Source organism: Natator depressus, chromosome 23, assembly GCF_965152275.1.
Source record: "Natator depressus isolate rNatDep1 chromosome 23, rNatDep2.hap1, whole genome shotgun sequence".
NCBI classification, from domain to species: Eukaryota; Metazoa; Chordata; order Testudines; family Cheloniidae; genus Natator; species Natator depressus.
Window position 1 is genome coordinate 21770865 of NC_134256.1, and position 19071 is coordinate 21789935.

At 57.4% G+C, this 19071-nt stretch overlaps 2 protein-coding genes across 2 annotated transcripts; both read left to right on the forward strand.

The window, feature by feature from the left end:
* The first annotated feature begins 5537 nt into the window (after positions 1 to 5537).
* Positions 5538 to 6485, forward strand: LOC141976459 (olfactory receptor 1E5-like). The gene has a single exon (XM_074937448.1). It carries the CDS (start codon positions 5538 to 5540, stop codon positions 6483 to 6485), a length of 948 nt encoding a protein of 315 aa, XP_074793549.1.
* Positions 6486 to 13872: 7387 nt separating this feature from the next.
* LOC141976460 (olfactory receptor 1B1-like) lies at positions 13873 to 14684 on the forward strand. The gene is given in 4 exon segments (XM_074937450.1): positions 13873 to 14197; positions 14200 to 14246; positions 14248 to 14500; positions 14503 to 14684. Coding segments are annotated over 4 exon segments (807 nt in total).
* The last annotated feature ends 4387 nt before the right edge of the window (positions 14685 to 19071 follow it).

Genomic DNA, 19071 nt, shown 5'->3' on the forward strand with positions numbered 1-19071 from the left:
CCTTCCTAGGCGGTCCTTGCCCATTGGTCCTTCCTAAGTGGAGAACTTTGCATTGGTCCTGACTGAATTTCATCCGATTTACTTCAGACCATTTCTCCAGTTTGTCCGGATCATTTTGAATTTTAATCCTGTTCTCCAAAGCACTTGCAGCCCCTCATAAGAACATAAGAGCGGCCAGACTGGGTCAGACCAAAGGTCCATCCAGCCCAGGGTCCTGTCTGCCAACAGTGGCCAGTGCCAGGTGCCCCAGAGGGAAAGACCAGAGCAGGGAATCATCAAGCGATCAACTCATGTTGAGTTGTTTGCTCTAGCTCCTTCTCAGAGCCCTGCTTTCCGGGACCCAGCCCCCACTGTGTAGGTCTGGCCTGGCCTCCTAGTTCCTAGATGGCAAACCCTGCATTAAGATGGATTAAAATGCACCTAGCTCTGGGGAGTGTCCCATTAGCAGCTCGAGAGCCCTGCTGGGACGTTCACCATGGTCTGGGTCTTACAAGACAGTCGCAGCAGCCCTGTGTATCTGCGGCTGGCATTGTGCCTGGGGGCTGATTAGGAAAGATCTTTGCACCATAGGGTGGGCTAGGAGTTTGGCAGGACAGCGGCCAGGGGGAAAACAAGCCCATTTTGAGAGTGGGGATAGCACTGGGGAGGAAGTTTTAACCAACCTTAACCCACAAATTGTTTTGGTTCATCAGTGTTCACAGGGAAAACAAATGTTTTTCCTGTGGAGGACAATGCAAAATCAAGCTGCTTGGCCAGATGAAGGACAGCCACAAGTAACGCCACTCAGGGATGGCTGGCCCAGTGCTGAGTTGCAGCCACCTCTAGGGCGCAGTAGCAGGGGAACAGCTGCACGTAACACCGCACGGAGGCGGATCACCCGGCAGTGAGATGCAGCCACCTCTGGGGCAGGGCAGCCGGTGAATAGCTACATAGAACGCTGCATGGGGACGGCTCGCCCGGCGGTGAGATGCAGCCACCTCTGGGCAGGGCAGCCGGTGAATAGCTACATAGAACGCTGCATGGGGACGGCTTGCCCGGCGGTGAGGTGCAGCCACCTCTGGGGCAGGGCAGCCGGTGAATAGCTACATAGAACGCTGCATGGGGACGGCTCGCCCGGCGGTGAGGTGCAGCCACCTCTGGGGCAGGGCAGCCGGTGAATAGCTACATAAAACGCTGCATGGGGACGGCTCGCCCGGCGGTGAGATGCAGCCACCTCCGGGGCAGGGCAGCCGGTGAATAGCTACATAGAACGCTGCATGGGGACGGCTCGCCCGGCGGTGAGATGCAGCCACCTCTGGGGCAGGGCAGCCGGTGAATAGCTACATAGAACGCTGCATGGGGACGGCTCGCCCGGCGGTGAGATGCAGCCACTTCTGGGGTGGGGCAGCTGCGAACAGCCGCACATAATACCCCACTCCCCGCCGCACAGCATCTCCCACTGCCTGGCCCTGACTGCCAGCAGAGAGCACCCCCTGCTGGACACTCCACTCAGCCGCTGACCCCCACACTGTTGACATGGGGCAGGAGAAATAAAGCTGCGTTTTCCACCCTGCCTAGGACGGGGGAGGTGGCCCCCCGGGCTCCTCTGCTCCCCTAATTACCACCATGCGTTAATTGCTTCTCCTGTGCATCATTAACCTCCCGGCAGCCTGAGAAGGGGTGGGCCACGCCCCCACAATGCCAGGGGGCCCAGCTGTCCACACCCCTTCACCTGCCTCCCCCATCTATATCCCTCTGCGAGGTGCCAGAACGGGACCTGCCTCCCTTCACCTCGGCTGCTGGAGCCGCCCCACCGGAGCCAGCCGGGGAGGCGTTCAAATCCCCATGTCCGGCCTCGTCTCCGGCTGTCCTTTCTGAGGCCTTGCAAGCAGAGGGAGGAATTTCTCCATGAAGGGATCTGGTGTGAACCAGGCAGGTCAGTGGTACCACCTTGCCAGTCAGAGACAGGGCGGGTAACTCAGTGCGTGCCGGGGGTCCTAATCTGGGGTGGGAGTCTGGCCCCGAGGTTCTTTAAGAGCTGAGCCGGGGGGAGAACCGATTTCCCACCCCTTTGGCCAAACCCAAGAGAGCCACATGGTTTCCTTCGGGTGGAACGAAGCATTTTGCGGCCCCCCTGAACCAGAACATTTCCTTTCCAAGGTCCCTTTTCTTCCCAAAGCCCATCGGCCGTACCAAACCATCGGACCGTTTTAATCGCTTGGAAATTTGGGGCCGGGGAGCTGAACTAATTCAGCGACAAGGACGCGAATCCACGTCATGGGTGGACTGTCTCGGTCCGGAATCACACGTCTCCTTTTCCTGGCTGAGTTCAACGCCGGTCCAAAGCGGGTTGAGATCATACGGAGAAAGGCTGCTTCGTGCGACAGGACCAATCGGCCACACAGCCACGCTGGTGGGCGCTAATTATACCCCCCCACCCCATTCGTTATTGACCGTTACCTGGATCGGCCACTCCGGGCGTCCCGAAACTGCAGGTGAAAAATATCACTCGTGGAGAGACACCGGTGAGCGCCGGCTGAGAAAACCTGGGCTCAAGCCCCCATGTCTGCCCGTTAGCCTTGGGCAAGATGCTGCGCTGCTCCCTGCCTCAGTTTCCCCATTTGCCCGCCCTTGAAAGGAGCCTAGCGCGGCAATGAGATATTTAATATTACTCTTAGAGGCAGGCAGGGCTATGGGAAGAGCCTCTCTCCACAAATGTAGCCTGAACGCTGATAGAAAAGGAGGACTTGTGCACCTTAGAGACTAACCAATTTATTTGAGCATAAGCTTTCGTGAGCTACAGCTCACTTCATCGGATGCATGCAGTGGAAAATACAGTGGGGAGATTTATATACACACAGAACATGAAACAATGGGTGTTACCATACACACTGTAAGGAGAGTGATCACTTATTGCATCCGATGCAGTGAGCTGTAGCCCACGAAAGCTTCTGCTCAAATAAATTGGTTAATCTATAAGGTGCCACAAGTCCTCCTGTTCTTTTTGCGAATACAGACTAACACGGCTGCTACTCTGAAACCTGTCACTTAAGGTGAGCTATTACCAGCAGGAGAGCGGGTCTCTATTCAAGCCTAAGTTAATTGTATCCAGTTTGCAAATTAATTCCAATTCAGCAGTCTCTTGGTGGAGTCTGTTTTTGAAGTTTTTTGTTGAAGAATTGCCACTTTTAGGTCTGTTATTGAGTGACCAAAGAGACTGAAGTGTTCTCCGACTGGTTTTTGAATGTTATAATTCTTGACGTCTGATTTGTGTCCATTTCCTCTTTTACGTAGAGACTGTCCAGTTTGGCCAATGTACATGGCAGAGGGGCATTGCTGGCACATGATGGCATAGATCACATTGATGGATGTGCAGGTGAACGAGCCTCTGATAGTGTGGCTGATGTGATTAGGCCCTATGATGGTGGCCCCTGAATAGATATGTGGGCACAGTTGGCAACGGGCTTTGTTGCAAGGATAGGTTCCTGGGTTAGTGGTTCTGCTGTGTGGTTGCTGGTGAGTATTTGCTTCAGGTCGGGGGGCTGTCTGTAAGCAAGGACTGGCCTGTCTCCCAAGATCTGTGAGAGTGATGGGTCATCCTTCAGGGTAGGTTGTAGATCCTTGATGATGCGCTGGAGAGGTTTGAGTTGGGGGCTGAAGGTGACGACCGGTGGCGTTCTGTTCTTTCCTTTGTTGGGCCTGTCCTGGAGTAGGTGACTTCTGGGTACTCTTCTGGCTCTGTCCATCTGTTTCTTCACTTCCGCAGGTGGGGATTGTAGTTGTAAGAATGCTTGATAGAGATCTTGTAGGTGTTTGTCTCTGTCTGAGGGGTTGGAGCAAATGCGGTTGTATCGTAGAGCTTGGCTGTAGACGATGGATCGTGTGGTCCCCCCACCCCCCGCTCTCCTGCTGGTAATAGCTCACCTTACCTGATCACTCTCCTTGCAGTCTGTACGGTAACACCCATTGTTTCATGTTCTCTGTGCACATAAATCTCCCCACTGTATTTTCCACCGAATGCATCCGATGAAGTGAGCTGTAGCTCACGAAAGCTGATGCTCAAATAAATTGGTTAGTCTCCAAGGTGCCACAAGTCCCCCTGTTCTTTTTGCGAATACAGACTAACACGGCTGCTGCTCTGAAACCTGAACACTGCTGACACCTGTTTATTGGGGTCACAGATCCCCGGTTCTTTTCCGTGGTGGCTCAGTGGCATTAATTGAGAGGGTGGAATCGGGGGGAAACACACCCAGAAACACACCCAGAGGAGGGGAATGGAAATCAGGAAAATCAGTAAACATCACAACTGGAATAAGAGAAGGCCAGTAAAGTGATTCCTGTCTCGCTTCGGGCATGTTTAAAATGCTACGGAGCCCTCTGGAGGCCAAGAGAGGGGAAGTGGAGCCAAGCCAATTCTGTTCACACTGTCTCAGGCACCCGAGGAAGCCAAGGAAATGGGAGCTGGCGGTGGGAAGTTAAGGAAGGGTGTGAATAGAAAGCGGGTTGGCTACCCCTGATGCCTCCATGTTTGGACTCTCTTATTCTGGAATAACACGTCCCCTTTTCTGGATTAGTTTAATCCAGTTCCAAAGTGGGTTACGCTCATACGGAGAAAGGCCGATTAGTTTGACGGGAGCTGAACTGCACAAAGCCGCCCCCAGCTCTCAGTCAGGGATAATAATTCTTCCCGGGTGTTGGGTAGATAAAATCCAAATGACTGTGAGGGACTTGACACTGCAGCACCCAAGTACCTTGTGATATGGAATATCTGGTAGTGGGGAGTTCCACGGGCCGAGCCATACTGCTCCCATGCCCCACAGTTTGAGGGATGCTGCTGTTCTTGGCCTCCTTTGCCCCACCCTTTTACCGTTCAAAACAACTGACCCCACCGCGCCAACGCAGAGCCCTTGAACCCAGTTTATAAATAGACACGGTGTATGCGGGGAGGGGGACAGAGGGTAGATAGATAGATAGATAGATTAGATAGAGGGGGGTGTGGGGATGGATGGCCAGACAGATGGGGTGGGTGGGGATGGATGGACAGACAGATGGGGTGGGTGAGGAGGGGTGGATAGGTAGAGGGGGTGGAAGGTGATGGATGGATGGATGGATGGACAGAGGGGTGGATGGGGAGGGATGGACAGACGGGGGGGTGAGGGGGATGGATGGACAATGGGGGTGGATGGGTAGACAGAGGGGGTATGGGGGGATGGATGGACAGATAGAGGGGGTGGATGTGGGTGGATGGATGGAAGGACGGATGGATGGATGGATGGACAGACAGAGGGGGTGGATGGGGATGGATGGACAGACAGAGGGGAGGTGTGGGGATAGATAGATGGGGGGAATGAGGATGGATAGATGGGGGGATAGACAGATAGCTGGAAGGAGTATGTGGGGATTGATAGATGGGGGAGGATCAGTAGCCAGAAGGGGTGCATGGGGTCCGGCAGGTAGCCCTAGGCTGGAGAGCTCCATGGGCAGGGCATTAGGGGCCAGCTGGGGGGTAGTGGGCCCAGACCCATAACTCTGTCCCCCGCTCTTCCCCCCGCAGGGCCATGGGACCGAGGAACGGGACCAGCGTCTTCGAGTTTGTCCTGCTGGGCCTCGCCTCCCGCCCGGCCACGCGCCGTCTGCTCTTCCCCCTCTTCCTGGGCACCTACCTGGCCACCCTCCTGGGCAACCTGCTGGTGGCCCTGCTGATCCGCCGGGACCCCCGCCTGCACCGGGCCCCCATGTACTTCTTCCTGGCCCACCTCTCACTGGCCGACGTGGGCTTCACCTCGGCCGCGGCCCCCACGGCGCTGGGGACCCTGGCGTCCGGGAGCCGGGCAGTGCCTTACGCCGCCTGCCTGGCCCAGAACTACATCTTCATCGCCTTCGGGGTGCTGGAGAACTTCCTACTGGCCGTCATGGCCTACGACCGCTACCTGGCCGTCTGCCGCCCGCTGCGTTACACCGCCGTGATGAGCCCCGGGCGCCGCTGGGGGCTGGTGGGCGCCTCCTGGGGGCTGGCCCAGCTCCACGCCCTGCTCCACACCCTGCTCCTCGCCCGCCTGCCCTTCGCCGCCCGCCCCCGCCTCCGCCACTTCTTCTGCGACCTGCGCCAGCTCCTGGCCCTGGCCGGCGGAGACACCCGGCCCAACCATGCTGCCATCCTAGCCGAGGGCAGCCTGGCCGTGCTGGGGCCGCTGCTCCTGGTGGCCAGCTCCTACGGGCGCGTCGTGGCCACCCTGACCCGGCTGCCCGCCGCCCGGGGCTGGCGCCGGGCCCTCTCCACCTGCGGGGCCCACCTGGCCACGGTGGCCCTGTTCTATGGCACTGTCATCGGGCTTTTCCTCCGGCCGGCCGGCAGCTACGCCCCCTGGCGGGACATGGTGGCCACCCTGCTCTACTCCACCGTCACGCCCCTCCTCAACCCCTTCATCTACAGCCTCCGCAACCAGGAGATGAGGGGGGCTCTCTGGCGGGCGCTGGGGAGGGGGCCGGCACCCCTGGGAGCCTAGCCCGGGCGGGAGGAGAGCCGGTGGCCGAGGACAGGGGGACAGCGAGGGTCTGGGGCTAAGGTGGCCGGCAGGGATGCGGGAGGATTGGTCCAGTCCCTTCTGCCTGGGAGGGGAGTGGGGTCTAGGGGTTAGAGCGGGGGGTGGGGCTGGGAGTCAGGACTCCTGGGTTCTCTCCCTGGCTCTGGGCCTGGAGCAGGGTCTTAGTGAGTCAGAGCAGCGGGGCTGGGAGTCACAACTCCTGGCCCCGAAAATGGAAGCAGCCGAATTGCTGGTGTCGATGGGAACCAGAGGCCCATCCAACCGTATTATCTCCCACACTCCCTGCTGCCGTGGACCAGAGCAACGGGCCCATCTAACCCGGTATCCCGTCTTCACGGGGCTGCTGGCAGAGGAATGCGCCAAGCGCCCCCTGGTGGGGATTATGAGTTTCCCTGGCCCACTGGGGTAGCTTTGCCCCAAAGTCAGCAGGCTAATTTCCCTTTCAGGGGGCAGGGCTCAACCTGGTCTCATCTGACTCTGCCTGTCCTGGGCACCTGCTCCTGTTTTCGGTCTTGCGGCAGAGAGTTCCACAGGTGGCCGGTGACAATAAACTGAATTTCTTTTGTTCCTCCTTCAAATCTGTGGCTTTTCCTAGTCCGGATGGGGCGGATAAAACCAGACGTCCCGGTCTGTGGGAAACTCTGACTTTCTGAAACTCGATTTTGTATTTCGAAAAGACAGAGTTCCCTTGAGACGAAAATCCTGAATAATGTTGACGGGCGACCCATGGAAATCTTCCATTTCTGCAGCCATCCGGAAGGTAAATAGGTGTGGTTTCAATAAAGTCCATTCGTTTTCTGTTGTGTGGACTTGATTAAAATATTTTTATTAATGGTACAGCCAGGCTAGAAAGGATTCGCTTTTTTAATTGCTAAATGTCGTTAACTAATTATTGTCTGACCCCTCCCGCATCGTTTCCCCCCCCCCAGGAAATTTCCCACAATGGTGGAAATTTACATCAATAAAAACTGGGGGGGGGGATTAAGTCGTGGGCCGTGATCCGCTGACCGTGAGCTCCCAGCACGACGCTGGGATGAATCACAGGTGCCGACTCTCTGGGTGCTCTGGGGCTGGAGCACCCACGGAAAGCAAATAGTGCTCAGCACCCACCAGCCCCAGCTGTTCGGCAGCTGGGGGAGGGGACTGGGGGAGGGTGGAGAGGAGCTAGCTGTGGACAGGCGGGGGACTCGGGGATGTACAAATAAGGGAATCGTGAGCGGGAGCAGAGAGGTGATTTAACCTCTGGATTCAGCTGGGATCCTAGAAGTCCCTGGGTCACATGCCCCGGGGGAAAATGAATCCTTCCTGACCGCTGCACTGCCCTGAAGCATGAGAGTGGATCCCGGTCATGGGCTCACTGCCAAGCTGCCAGGGTCATGCATATGCCGAGGGCTGGTCTCCCATGGCCCACGAAGGGAGGAGACAGCCCAAGGGAGGGAAGAGCTAAATGGAAATTGAAGGGAAGGGACGTGGAAGGGCAGAGCGGAGGCGTCACCTCTGTCCTGTTTTCCCCAGAGAGGGGAGGGGGTCTCCCCTGTGCAGATCTGGGTCCAGGGGAGCACTGGATGATGGGGGGGCATTTTATCTCCCTCCCTTCTGCACGTGCTGGCTGGTGTCTCAGACAGCCCTGGATCTTTCCAGTCTCCCCCATGCTCCTCCCCTGCCCCCGAAATCCCATCTGAGCCTCTCTCATCAGGGAGTTCGAGCAAAACTGTGTGAAGACCCCCGCACTCCTTCCAATCCCAACTTGCTGATGGGTCTCAGCCAAAGGTGGGAAAACCCAGCCGTGGTGGGAAAACCCAGCCAAAGGACCCCGAGCCATTCCTAGCCATGATGTACAACCTGCTGGCCAGCCCTGGCCAAGTCCTTGCCCCATCCCTTGCCTCAGTTTCCCCTCCCACCTAGCTCCTCTTCGCTGCCTCTCACTACGTGTCCATGCAGTGACTCTTCAGCCTCAGATGTCCTTGTACTCTGGCCTGTCTGTCTATCTACCAGAGCCCCATTGAGATCAGGGCCCCGTCATGCCAGGTGCTGCCCAGACCCCGACCGAGATCAGGATCCCGTCGTGCTGGGCGCTGCCCAGACCCCAACACCCTCATGGAGACGACTTCCCTTGGTTTTCGGAATTGCAGAGACCCATCCTGGAATCCTGTGCCCAGTTCTGGGAAGACCCGGTTTTAAAAGGAGGTTGAAAATCAGAGCACGAGCAGAAGAAAGAAGTAAACATGATTCAAGCCCTGTAGCGCCCAACCCAACGGGACCCAGCTACAAGGGGCAGGTCCAGATGGGGCCAGCTGGGCGAACAACTGGACCAACTCGGATCAGCTCCCCTGTTCCTGCCCCTGACGGCGGCTGCCCCCGTGCTAAATTCTGTGTGATGCGGAGCGGCCGCAGGGGGTATATTTGTAACGGTGAGAGCAACTGGCCATCGGCATCACCTCCCAAGGGCCGCAATGGGGCTTCCATCACAGGGAATTTTTCAAAGCAGCGGGAGGGTTTTTCTAAACAATCTGCCCTAGGAGCGGTTTTGGGGACTTTCTCCAAGCTGTGTAATTTACACAGGAGGTCAGGAAATCTAGGAGAAGGTGCAGCGGACGGGGCTAGGTCAGGAAATAATTTGACCCTTTGGAGCTTCAGCCCATTGACCCCAGCTGGGAACTGTCCCATTGACCCCAATGGAGCTACGGCCCATTGACCCCACCTGGGATCTGCTCCATTGACCCCAATGGAGCTATGGCCGAGTGACCCCAGCTGGGATCTGCCCCACTGACTCCAATGGAGCTACGGCCCATTGACCCCAGCTGGGAACTGCCCCATTGACCCCAATGGAGCTACGGCCCATTGACCCCAGCTGGGATCTGCCCCATTGACCCCAATGGAGCTACGGCCCATTGACCCCAGCTGGGATCTGCCCCATTGACCCCAATGGAGCTACGGCCCATTGACCCCACCTGGGATCTGCCCCATTGACCCCAATGGAGCTACGGCCCATTGACCCCAGCTGGGATCTGCCCCATTGACTCCAATGGAGCTACGGCCCATTGACCCCAGCTGGGATCTGCCCCATTGACCCCAATGGAGCTACAGCCCATTGACCCCAGCTGGGATCTGCCCCATTGACCCCAATGGAGCTACAGCCGAGTGACCCCAGCTGGGATCTGCCCCATTGACCCCAATGGAGCTACAGCCGAGTGACCCCAGCTGGGATCTGCCCCATTGACTCCAATGGAGCTACGGCCCATTGACCCCAGCTGGGATCTGCCCCATTGACCCCAATGGAGCTACAGCCGAGTGACCCCAGCTGGGATCTGCCCCATTGACTCCAATGGAGCTACGGCCCATTGACCCCAGCTGGGATCTGCCCCATTGACCCCAATGGAGCTACAGCCCATTGACCCCAGCTGGGATCTGCCCCATTGACCCCAATGGAGCTACAGCCGAGTGACCCCAGCTGGGATCTGCCCCATTGACTCCAATGGAGCTACGGCCCATTGACCCCAGCTGGGATCTGCCCCATTGACCCCAATGGAGCTACGGCCCATTGACCCCAGCTGGGATCTGCCCCATTGACTCCAATGGAGCTACGGCCCATTGACCCCAGCTGGGATCTGCCCCATTGACTCCAATGGAGCTACGGCCCATTGACCCCACCTGGGATCTGCCCCATTGACCCCAGTGGAGCTACGGCCCATTGACCCCACCTGGGAACTGCCCCACTGACCCCAATGGAGCTACGGCCCATTGACCCCAGCTGGGATCTGCCCCATTGACTCCAATGGAGCTACGGCCAAGTGACCCCAGCTGGGAACTGCCCCATTGACCCCAATGGAGCTACGGCCAAGTGACCCCAGCTGGGATCTGCCCCATTGACCCCAATGGAGCTACGGCCGAGTGACCCCAGCTGGGATCTGCCCCATTGACCCCAATGGAGCTACGGCCAAGTGACCCCAGCTGGGATCTGCCCCATTGACCCCAATGGAGCTACAGCCGAGTGACCCCAGCTGGGATCTGCCCCATTGACTCCAATGGAGCTACGGCCCATTGACCCCAGCTGGGATCTGCCCCATTGACCCCAATGGAGCTACGGCCCATTGACCCCAGCTGGGATCTGCCCCATTGACCCCAATGGAGCTACGGCCCATTGACCCCAGCTGGGATCTGCCCCATTGACCCCAATGGAGCTACAGCCCATTGACCCCACCTGGGATCTGCCCCATTGACCCCAGTGGAGCTACGGCCCATTGACCCCACCTGGGAACTGCCCCACTGACCCCAATGGAGCTACGGCCCATTGACCCCACCTGGGATCTGCCCCATTGACTCCAATGGAGCTACGGCCCATTGACCCCAGCTGGGATCTGCCCCATTGACCCCAATGGAGCTACAGCCGAGTGACCCCAGCTGGGATCTGCCCCATTGACTCCAATGGAGCTACGGCCCATTGACCCCAGCTGGGAACTGCCCCATTGACTCCAATGGAGCTACGGCCCATTGACCCCAGCTGGGATCTGCCCCATTGACCCCAATGGAGCTACGGCCCATTGACCCCACCTGGGATCTGCCCCATTGACTCCAAAGGAGCTACGGCCCATTGACCCCACCTGGGAACTGCCCCACTGACCCCAATGGAGCTACGGCCCATTGACCCCAGCTGGGATCTGCCCCATTGACTCCAATGGAGCTACGGCCCATTGACCCCACCTGGGATCTGCCCCATTGACTCCAATGGAGCTACGGCCCATTGGCCCCACCTGGGATCTGCTCCATTGACTCCAATGGAGCTACGGCCCCTTGACCCCACCTGGGATCTGCCCCATTGACCCCAATGGAGCTACGGCCCATTGACCCCAGCTGGGATCTGCCCCATTGACCCCAATGGAGCTACGGCCGAGTGACCCCAGCTGGGATCTGCCCCATTGACCCCAATGGAGCTACGGCCAAGTGACCCCAGCTGGGATCTGCCCCATTGACCCCAATGGAGCTACAGCCGAGTGACCCCAGCTGGGATCTGCCCCACTGACTCCAATGGAGCTACGGCCCATTGACCCCAGCTGGGAACTGCCCCATTGACTCCAATGGAGCTACGGCCCATTGACCCCAGCTGGGATCTGCCCCATTGACCCCAATGGAGCTACAGCCGAGTGACCCCAGCTGGGATCTGCCCCATTGACTCCAATGGAGCTACGGCCCATTGACCCCAGCTGGGATCTGCCCCATTGACCCCAATGGAGCTACGGCCCATTGACCCCACCTGGGATCTGCCCCATTGACCCCAATGGAGCTACGGCCCATTGACCCCAGCTGGGATCTGCCCCATTGACTCCAAAGGAGCTACGGCCCATTGACCCCACCTGGGAACTGCCCCACTGACCCCAATGGAGCTACGGCCCATTGACCCCAGCTGGGATCTGCCCCATTGACTCCAATGGAGCTACGGCCCATTGACCCCACCTGGGATCTGCCCCATTGACTCCAATGGAGCTACGGCCCATTGACCCCAGCTGGGATCTGCCCCATTGACTCCAATGGAGCTACGGCCCATTGGCCCCAGCTGGGATCTGCCCCATTGACCCCAATGGAGCTACGGCCCATTGACCCCAGCTGGGATCTGGCATTTTCTTTGTTCTCCTGCTGCTCTCTGCTCAGGGTCCCTTGGGGTTCCCTGCACGTGAATAAATCTCGTTGTGGGATCCCGGTTTTGCTGATCCTGTTCCGGAATCACTCCTGAGCCGTCCTGTTCCTCGGTGCCTGACTCTCCGCCCCTCTCCTGCCCCCTCGGAGAGGGATGACGCTGTGGCTGCTGGTAGTGGGGGTGCAGGCTGGGAGGGGGTGACAGGGGTGGCAGGGAGCTGGGAGACACTGGGTTTGTGAGAAGGTGGATTCGGATCCTCTCTTCTGGGGGCTCAGCTACCCGGCGCCTGACGTGCGAGGGGCTGGGAGCAGAGCCTGGAGCAGTGGGGTTGTGTGTAGTTGTGTGTTTTGTGTTGTGCTATGAATGGGCCAGTGGTAGGTGAGTGTTTGAGTGAGGAGGGCATTTGTGGGCCTGGTGCAGGCGGCTGACAACTTTCCGGTGAGGTCATTTTTCTGCCAGAAATCAGACTTTCCTCCACGTTCTGTAATGACAGGACCCTTCATTCCGAGAAGGTTAAAAACGCCTCCTTTCCAGCCCCGCATGGCTTTCATATTGCCATAAAACGGTTCTGGTCACGTTATCCTAGCCCCATAGCTCTTTTACGCTCTATATGATATCCGACAGCCCGTCTTTCCTGTCGGCTGGGAACGATTCGAGTTGGCTCCGTCCCCCTCGATTTCACAGCACACCCGCCGAACGAAGCTTTCCGGCGGTAATCCTGGAAATGCACAGAGCGGCCAAGTGAGAAAACCGCGGCTGGCGAACTCAGATTCGATCGGAAGGTACTTTCTTTGCATCTTTCGACAGGGGAGGTGAACTGTGTGGGCTTTCGGGGCTCCTAAGCCTGTCGTCAGCATCGCTTGTCGTGAAATAGTTCTGTTTCTGGCCCCCCTGCTGAGGTCTAGCTGCCTCTGATAATTCCTGCATTTAAATGGATCGAATTGGAAAGAAAATCCGTAAAACCATGGCTCGATGTTAGCCGTCACAATTGTAGAGAAATAATGGAATTGCGCCCGGCCGTTCAGTTGTGCTTTGAGGTCAGCAAAACAAAACCTGTTTACACAATCGGGGCGAAAAGACACCACATTTCCAGGCCAAGTTTTTCTGAATTTTCCTTCTCCCGGGTGTGGTGTTGGTGCGTTGGATCCCAGGGGTCCGTCACGGTCCCGTGAACCCCACTTCCCAGGGCTCCGTCCCATGTTCTCTGTAATCCCCCCTGCCAGCCGTGGCAGAAAAGGGGAAAGTCACCCTGTGGAGAATGGGACCAGCGCTCAGAGCCCAGGACACCCCCGCAGTAGGCTCTTTGGGGGGTGAGGGACGTGTGATCTCAGCTGTGTGACAAAGGCACCAAGAGCCTGGAATGAGGCAGAGATAGAACCCAGGAGTCCTGGCTCCCAGCCCCCCCTGCTCTAACCACCAGACCCCACTCCCCTCCCAGTGCCAGGGAGAGAACCCAGGAGTCCTGGCTCCCAGCACACACACACCCCCCGCCACTCCCCTGACACAGCTCCAAACACCTTTTCCAGAACTGAAACCAGAATCCTAGGGTATGACTGTGTGTGAGGGCTGGGAGCCAGGACTCCTGGGTTCTCTCCCCGGCTCTGGGAGGGGAGTGGGGGCTGGTGAGTTAGAGCTGGGGGGGTGCTGGGAGCCAGGACGCCTGGGTTCTACTGCGTGGTCTTTGACCCTGGCTCCCTGCCTTCTCCCCACAGCCACATGGGTTGTGAGAACGGCAGCGAAATCTCCGAGTTCATCCTGCTGGGCCTGTCGTCCCGCCCGGGCCCTCAGCCCTTCCTCGCCCTCCTCTTCCTCCCGCTCTACGTGGCCGGCGTTCTGGGCAACTCCCTGATGGTGGCTCTCACCATGGCGGACCCCCGCTTCCACAGCCCCATGTACTCCCTCCTCCGTAGCCTGTCGCTGGTGGATGTGGGCCTGCTCTCGGTCACCGTGCCCCAGGCGCCAGCCCACGCCCTCTCCGGCTGCCGGGCTGGGCCCTTCCGCGCCTGCCTGGCCCAGTTCTTCTTCTTCTACCTCTTCGGCATCTCTTGGTGGCCACGGCCCTGGACCTCTACGTGGCCATCGGCGACCCGCCTGCGCTACCCGGCCGTGATGAGCCCCCGGGTCTGCCGGCGCCTGGTGGCCTCCTGCCTCGGCCTGGCCGTCCTCCACACCGCCCTCCACGCCGGGCTGCTGCTGAGACGCAGCCACCGCGGCGGGAACCGGCTGCCCCACGTCTTCCGCCACCACCAGCCCCTGCTGCGCCTCTCCTGCTCCCCGACGCGGGTCAACGAGGCGGCCATCTTCTTCGACTGCGGCCTGGTCATCCTGGGACCCTTCCTCTTCATCACGGCTCCCACCTCACCACAGTGGCTTTGTTCTACGGGGCCATCGTCGGGGTCTACTTCCAGCCCGGGGCCAGCTACTCGGCCCCCCGAGGGGCCGTCTTCTCCGTCACGTCCACCGTCGTCACCCCGGCCGCCAACCCCTTCGTCTACAGCCTCCACAACAAGGACATCCAGGGGCTCTGAGGAGACTGATGGGGAGGGGGGGTTCTCCCAGAGGCCATGAGACTTGGGGTCCCAGGGCAGGGAACGGGCCGGCTCAGGGGGGCAGGGAATGGGGCACGGGGCCTTTCCCCTCTAGGGGGCACCAGCTCCCAACTGCCCAAGGGCGGGGACGGGCTGGCTCAGAGGGGTGCGGAATGGGACATGGGCTTCAGGGGCTGCCAGCTCCCATCCGGCCCCAGGGCAGGACACTGGCTGGCTCAGTGGGGCAGGGAATGGGGCACAGGGCCTTTCCCCTCTAGGGGGCGCTGGCTCCTATCCATCCCCAGGGCGGGGCTCTGGCTGGCTCAGGGGGGCGGGGAGCGGGGCACAGGGCCTTTCCTGTCTGTCCACGATGAAAATACAGACCTTTAAATCCTTTGGCCTGACCCAGAATACTTCGTCCCTGTGATGCTGGCAGGCCAGGTGTGTTTGGCGTTGGGACTTTATGGCACGGCCGCACCCCGTGTGTTCGGCCGCCTGGTGCTACCGGTGCCCCGTGGCACCATGGTGCAGTGCTTGCTCGGTGACTTGCTAAGACTGGGAACCCCCCGGTCGGGGGAGACACCTCACCCAGGGTGAATCACTCGCTCCCCGCAAGCGGGGTCCTCCCCTGCCCAGCAAACATCGGGCGCCAGATATCAGTGGATGTGAGCTCCCCTCATAGGCCTGGGGTCCCCAGCCGGTTAGCCCTGCAGAATGCAAATGTGTTATAGCATCTCTGGACTGTCTCCCGTCGGTGCGTCTGTGACGCTGCATGGAATAGGGGTGGCCGTTTGTAATATTATTGAGACCGATATTACAAAATTTCAACGAATCTCACCAGATACGCCATGTAAGGTATCAGTGGGAAAGATAGGACTGGCTAATTATGATAATCATGGCTATATGTATGTATCATTATTGCATTATGAGTTATAAATACGTGGGGTATATTTGCATTTCCAACTTGTGCTGTGTTTCTGGAGATTGGCACCGGCACGAGCCAGCCTGCTTGATGGCCCATCAAAAGCCATCAGCTGTACGGTGATCCCATTGAGAGAAGCCCGGGTTTAGGCCTTTGAGTCAGCAAGACATGTAGGGCCAGGTCGGTGGACAGAGACCTCTAAGGCTTTTCCACGCCCTGTGCTGGGCAGCTTGTGTTTGGGACACGGGATGTAGACGCCATGTGGCAAAGGATATGAAAAGGCAGTTGTGTCTTCTCCATTTTGTGTTCAATCCTGCTTCTTACCCAGGGAGTAACTTCTCTACACACTGAAGCTCTGAACAAAGGACTGACAGACCCATCCACATGGTGGATCTGTTCCAGAAGGACTTTACAAGCCAGCAAACTCACCAATGCTGCTTAGAACCTGATCTATGGACTTTGAAGTCTTTGTATGTATGTGATTGTTTTACCATTTAACAGCTCTCTTCTCGCTCTTTCTTTCTTTTATAATAAACCTTTAGTTTTAGACGCTAAAGGATTGGCCGGCAGCATGGTATTTTGGGTCAGATCCAACCTAATATTGACCTGGTAACGTGGCTGGCCCTTTGGGGTCAGAAGAACGTTTCATTTAGTGAGTAGAGTTTTTAAATAACTTCTCACTGTACTGGCCCCAGGTGCTGATTGGGAGCCAGAGAACTGGAAGGCAACAAAGGGGGCTGTGTGATTTCTTTTTTCAGCTTCTTGATAAACCAGCGTAGGGGAGCAGGAGCACAGTTTGTGACTGGTTGGGGAGTCTGACTTCAGTATTACCTACCACTCTGGGGAGTGTCTGCTCTCCTTGGCATTTTCAGGGAGGGCTACCCTAGGCACCAACAGCTCATGGCGTGTCTTTCATAGTGTAGATAATGCCCTCGTTTCTTTCTCTGGGTGAATAAATATTTAGTTCATTACAGGATTAGCGGCAAGTGCCATCTTTGCCATCCACCCCCTCTATCTATGCATTCCCATGCCGTATCTATCTATCCCCACACACCCATCTATCTCTCTGTTTACCCATCCCCATATCCCTATCTATGCAATCGAATCTATCTAACTATCCCCATCCACACACCCCTCTCTCTCTCTATCTATCCCCATCCATCCATCCATCTATCTATCTATCTATCCATCCCCATACACCCTGTGACATACCCCCAGGGTACAACCTAGCCTGCGGGACTGCTGAGTCCTCTTAAACTCTCCAGCCTGGCCTGTCTCTCCTAACACCATGCCACTGACCAACTGCAAGCCCCTCCAGGTGCTGTGATCACTCAGGCATCAACACACAGGGACACACCCAGCTGAGTTGTATAAATGTTCTCTCAGCCACTCATGAATTATACACAGGAAGACCCCAGCCAATTTCCACAGACCCCCAACCTTGCACCCCAGAGATGTCCCCTCTTACAATGCTCAAGACCTTGTCTTGAACAGTGCAAGCTCATTAATTAGTTTGCCCCCTCATCAAAGGGAAGTGGACGTGCACCCGCCTTTGTAGTCTGACCAGATTCCCCAACCGCTTGCAAGAAACTCACTGGGCAGGACAAACCATTACAATGAGTTTATTAACTGCAGACAGACCGATGGTCAGTGATTATAAGTGGTGGGCACAGAGGTCAAAGTTGGTTACCTAGGAAATAAAAATGGACTCACAGGCTAAATGCGAAACTTTATCAGACGAAGCAAGATTGGAATCAGATGGCTTTTCTCCCCCCAGCCCCCCTGGCCAGACGTTCCAGGCAGCTCCCGGTTCTCAATACACAGGCTAGATTCCCTTCCAGCCTGGGACCAATCTCCCCAGTTCAAAGTCTTTGTCCTCCAGGCGATCACCATTTATACTTTCTCTCCAGGTGCTGGGGGGTCAGGCCGCCCCCATGGTGTACGTGCCCCCTCTAAGGAGTCTCCAGGAGAGTGGATTCTTCTTGATGGGCCCTCAGCGCCTGTCCGGCCAATCGAGAGGTCAATCCGTCTTGCCCGTGTGCTGCTCCTTTCTTGCCACTGAAAGGCCGGCTGTGGGCATTCCCACTTGCCACGTATTTCAGCGACAAACATACAGCAAGACTTCCTAGCTCCCCATCCAACGAGACCCACGCGCCAGCCAACAGGGTAGCAACGTTTAGCCGATTGTGACGTCTCAACTGAGACCTTGCAAGGCAAGCATTGTACCAAACCCAGCACAACCACATCACCAGGGTGAATACGGGGGCTCCAGGGTGGTATTTTGAGGTACAGAGTGTCACATGCCCCCCTCTGCAATTTTTCCCCGTCCTCTTTTAAAAGGTGCACCCCAAAACTGGGTTCCAGCCACAGTCGCACCAGGGTCAAACCCAGAGGGAAGAAAATCACCTCTCTGCTCCAACTCAAGATTCCCCTGGCAGAGGTGCCCGGTTGGCCACAGTGCAGATGACAACTGGTGGTTCTGCCCTATCTCCAGATCTCTGGGGGGTTGCTCAGCTCCCCTACCCCTTTCTGCCCTGGGAACAGCACTCAGCTCCCAGAGCCCCCCGCCTCCAGCTCAGCGCAGCAGGGCCTGGAGACCCCCAGTGGCCCTAAGCACCTGAACCAGCCTGGGTCCCGCCAAGGGAGTTGCACCCACCGCTGATGAGGGCAAAGTGCTGCGATCTCCCCCAAGGGCCTTTTGCTAACGAGCCCAGCTGGGAGACCGCTTCATTGGAACTCTGCAGACTGAAAGGTGAACTAACGGGGCCTCCAGAGAGCCCTAAGCCGTCAGCCCGGCACTGGAAAAACAGAGCTAACGAGAGGAAGTTATCGCTGAGCGTCTGAGTGGGACAGAGATGATGACTTAAGAAGACTACTCGAAAAGACAACTCAATTAGACGTCAACTCGAACAGAAGACTCTAGAAAAAGATGACTCGGGAAGAAGATAACTCCAAAAGAGGACATCAGAAGAAGGTCACTAAAGAAGACAATGACATAAGAAGATGCAGGAAGACAATGGCTGTAATGAAGTGGGAATTTTTTGTAATATTTTCATGAAGCCTTATGTGCACCTCAGTTTCCCCTATATGCTGCACTGTTACCCAGTGAGTGAAAAGGGATGGCTTGCTCTTGGGGCAGGCAAAGACACAAGTGTGGGTGGTGCCTCGCTGCCTGGGGCCTTGGGTCCCGAATCAATGGAGCTCTTGAGAAGATAATGGCAAATCCAATCACCAGGACATGAACACCTACCAACCAACAACCCAGAGCAATATGGACGGCCCTGCCTCTCCACAGGGGGGCTGAGCCACATCTCCCCAGCTCAGGAACAAAGGACAAGAGCAGGGGGTGAGGTGGAAGTCAGTTGAGGCACACCTTGGAGTCTGGCGAAGGAGATGAGATGGCGGGACAGATGGAGCTTGACCAATGAGTTTCACTAAAGCCAAGCTGGGCTTCCATTTCTCTGT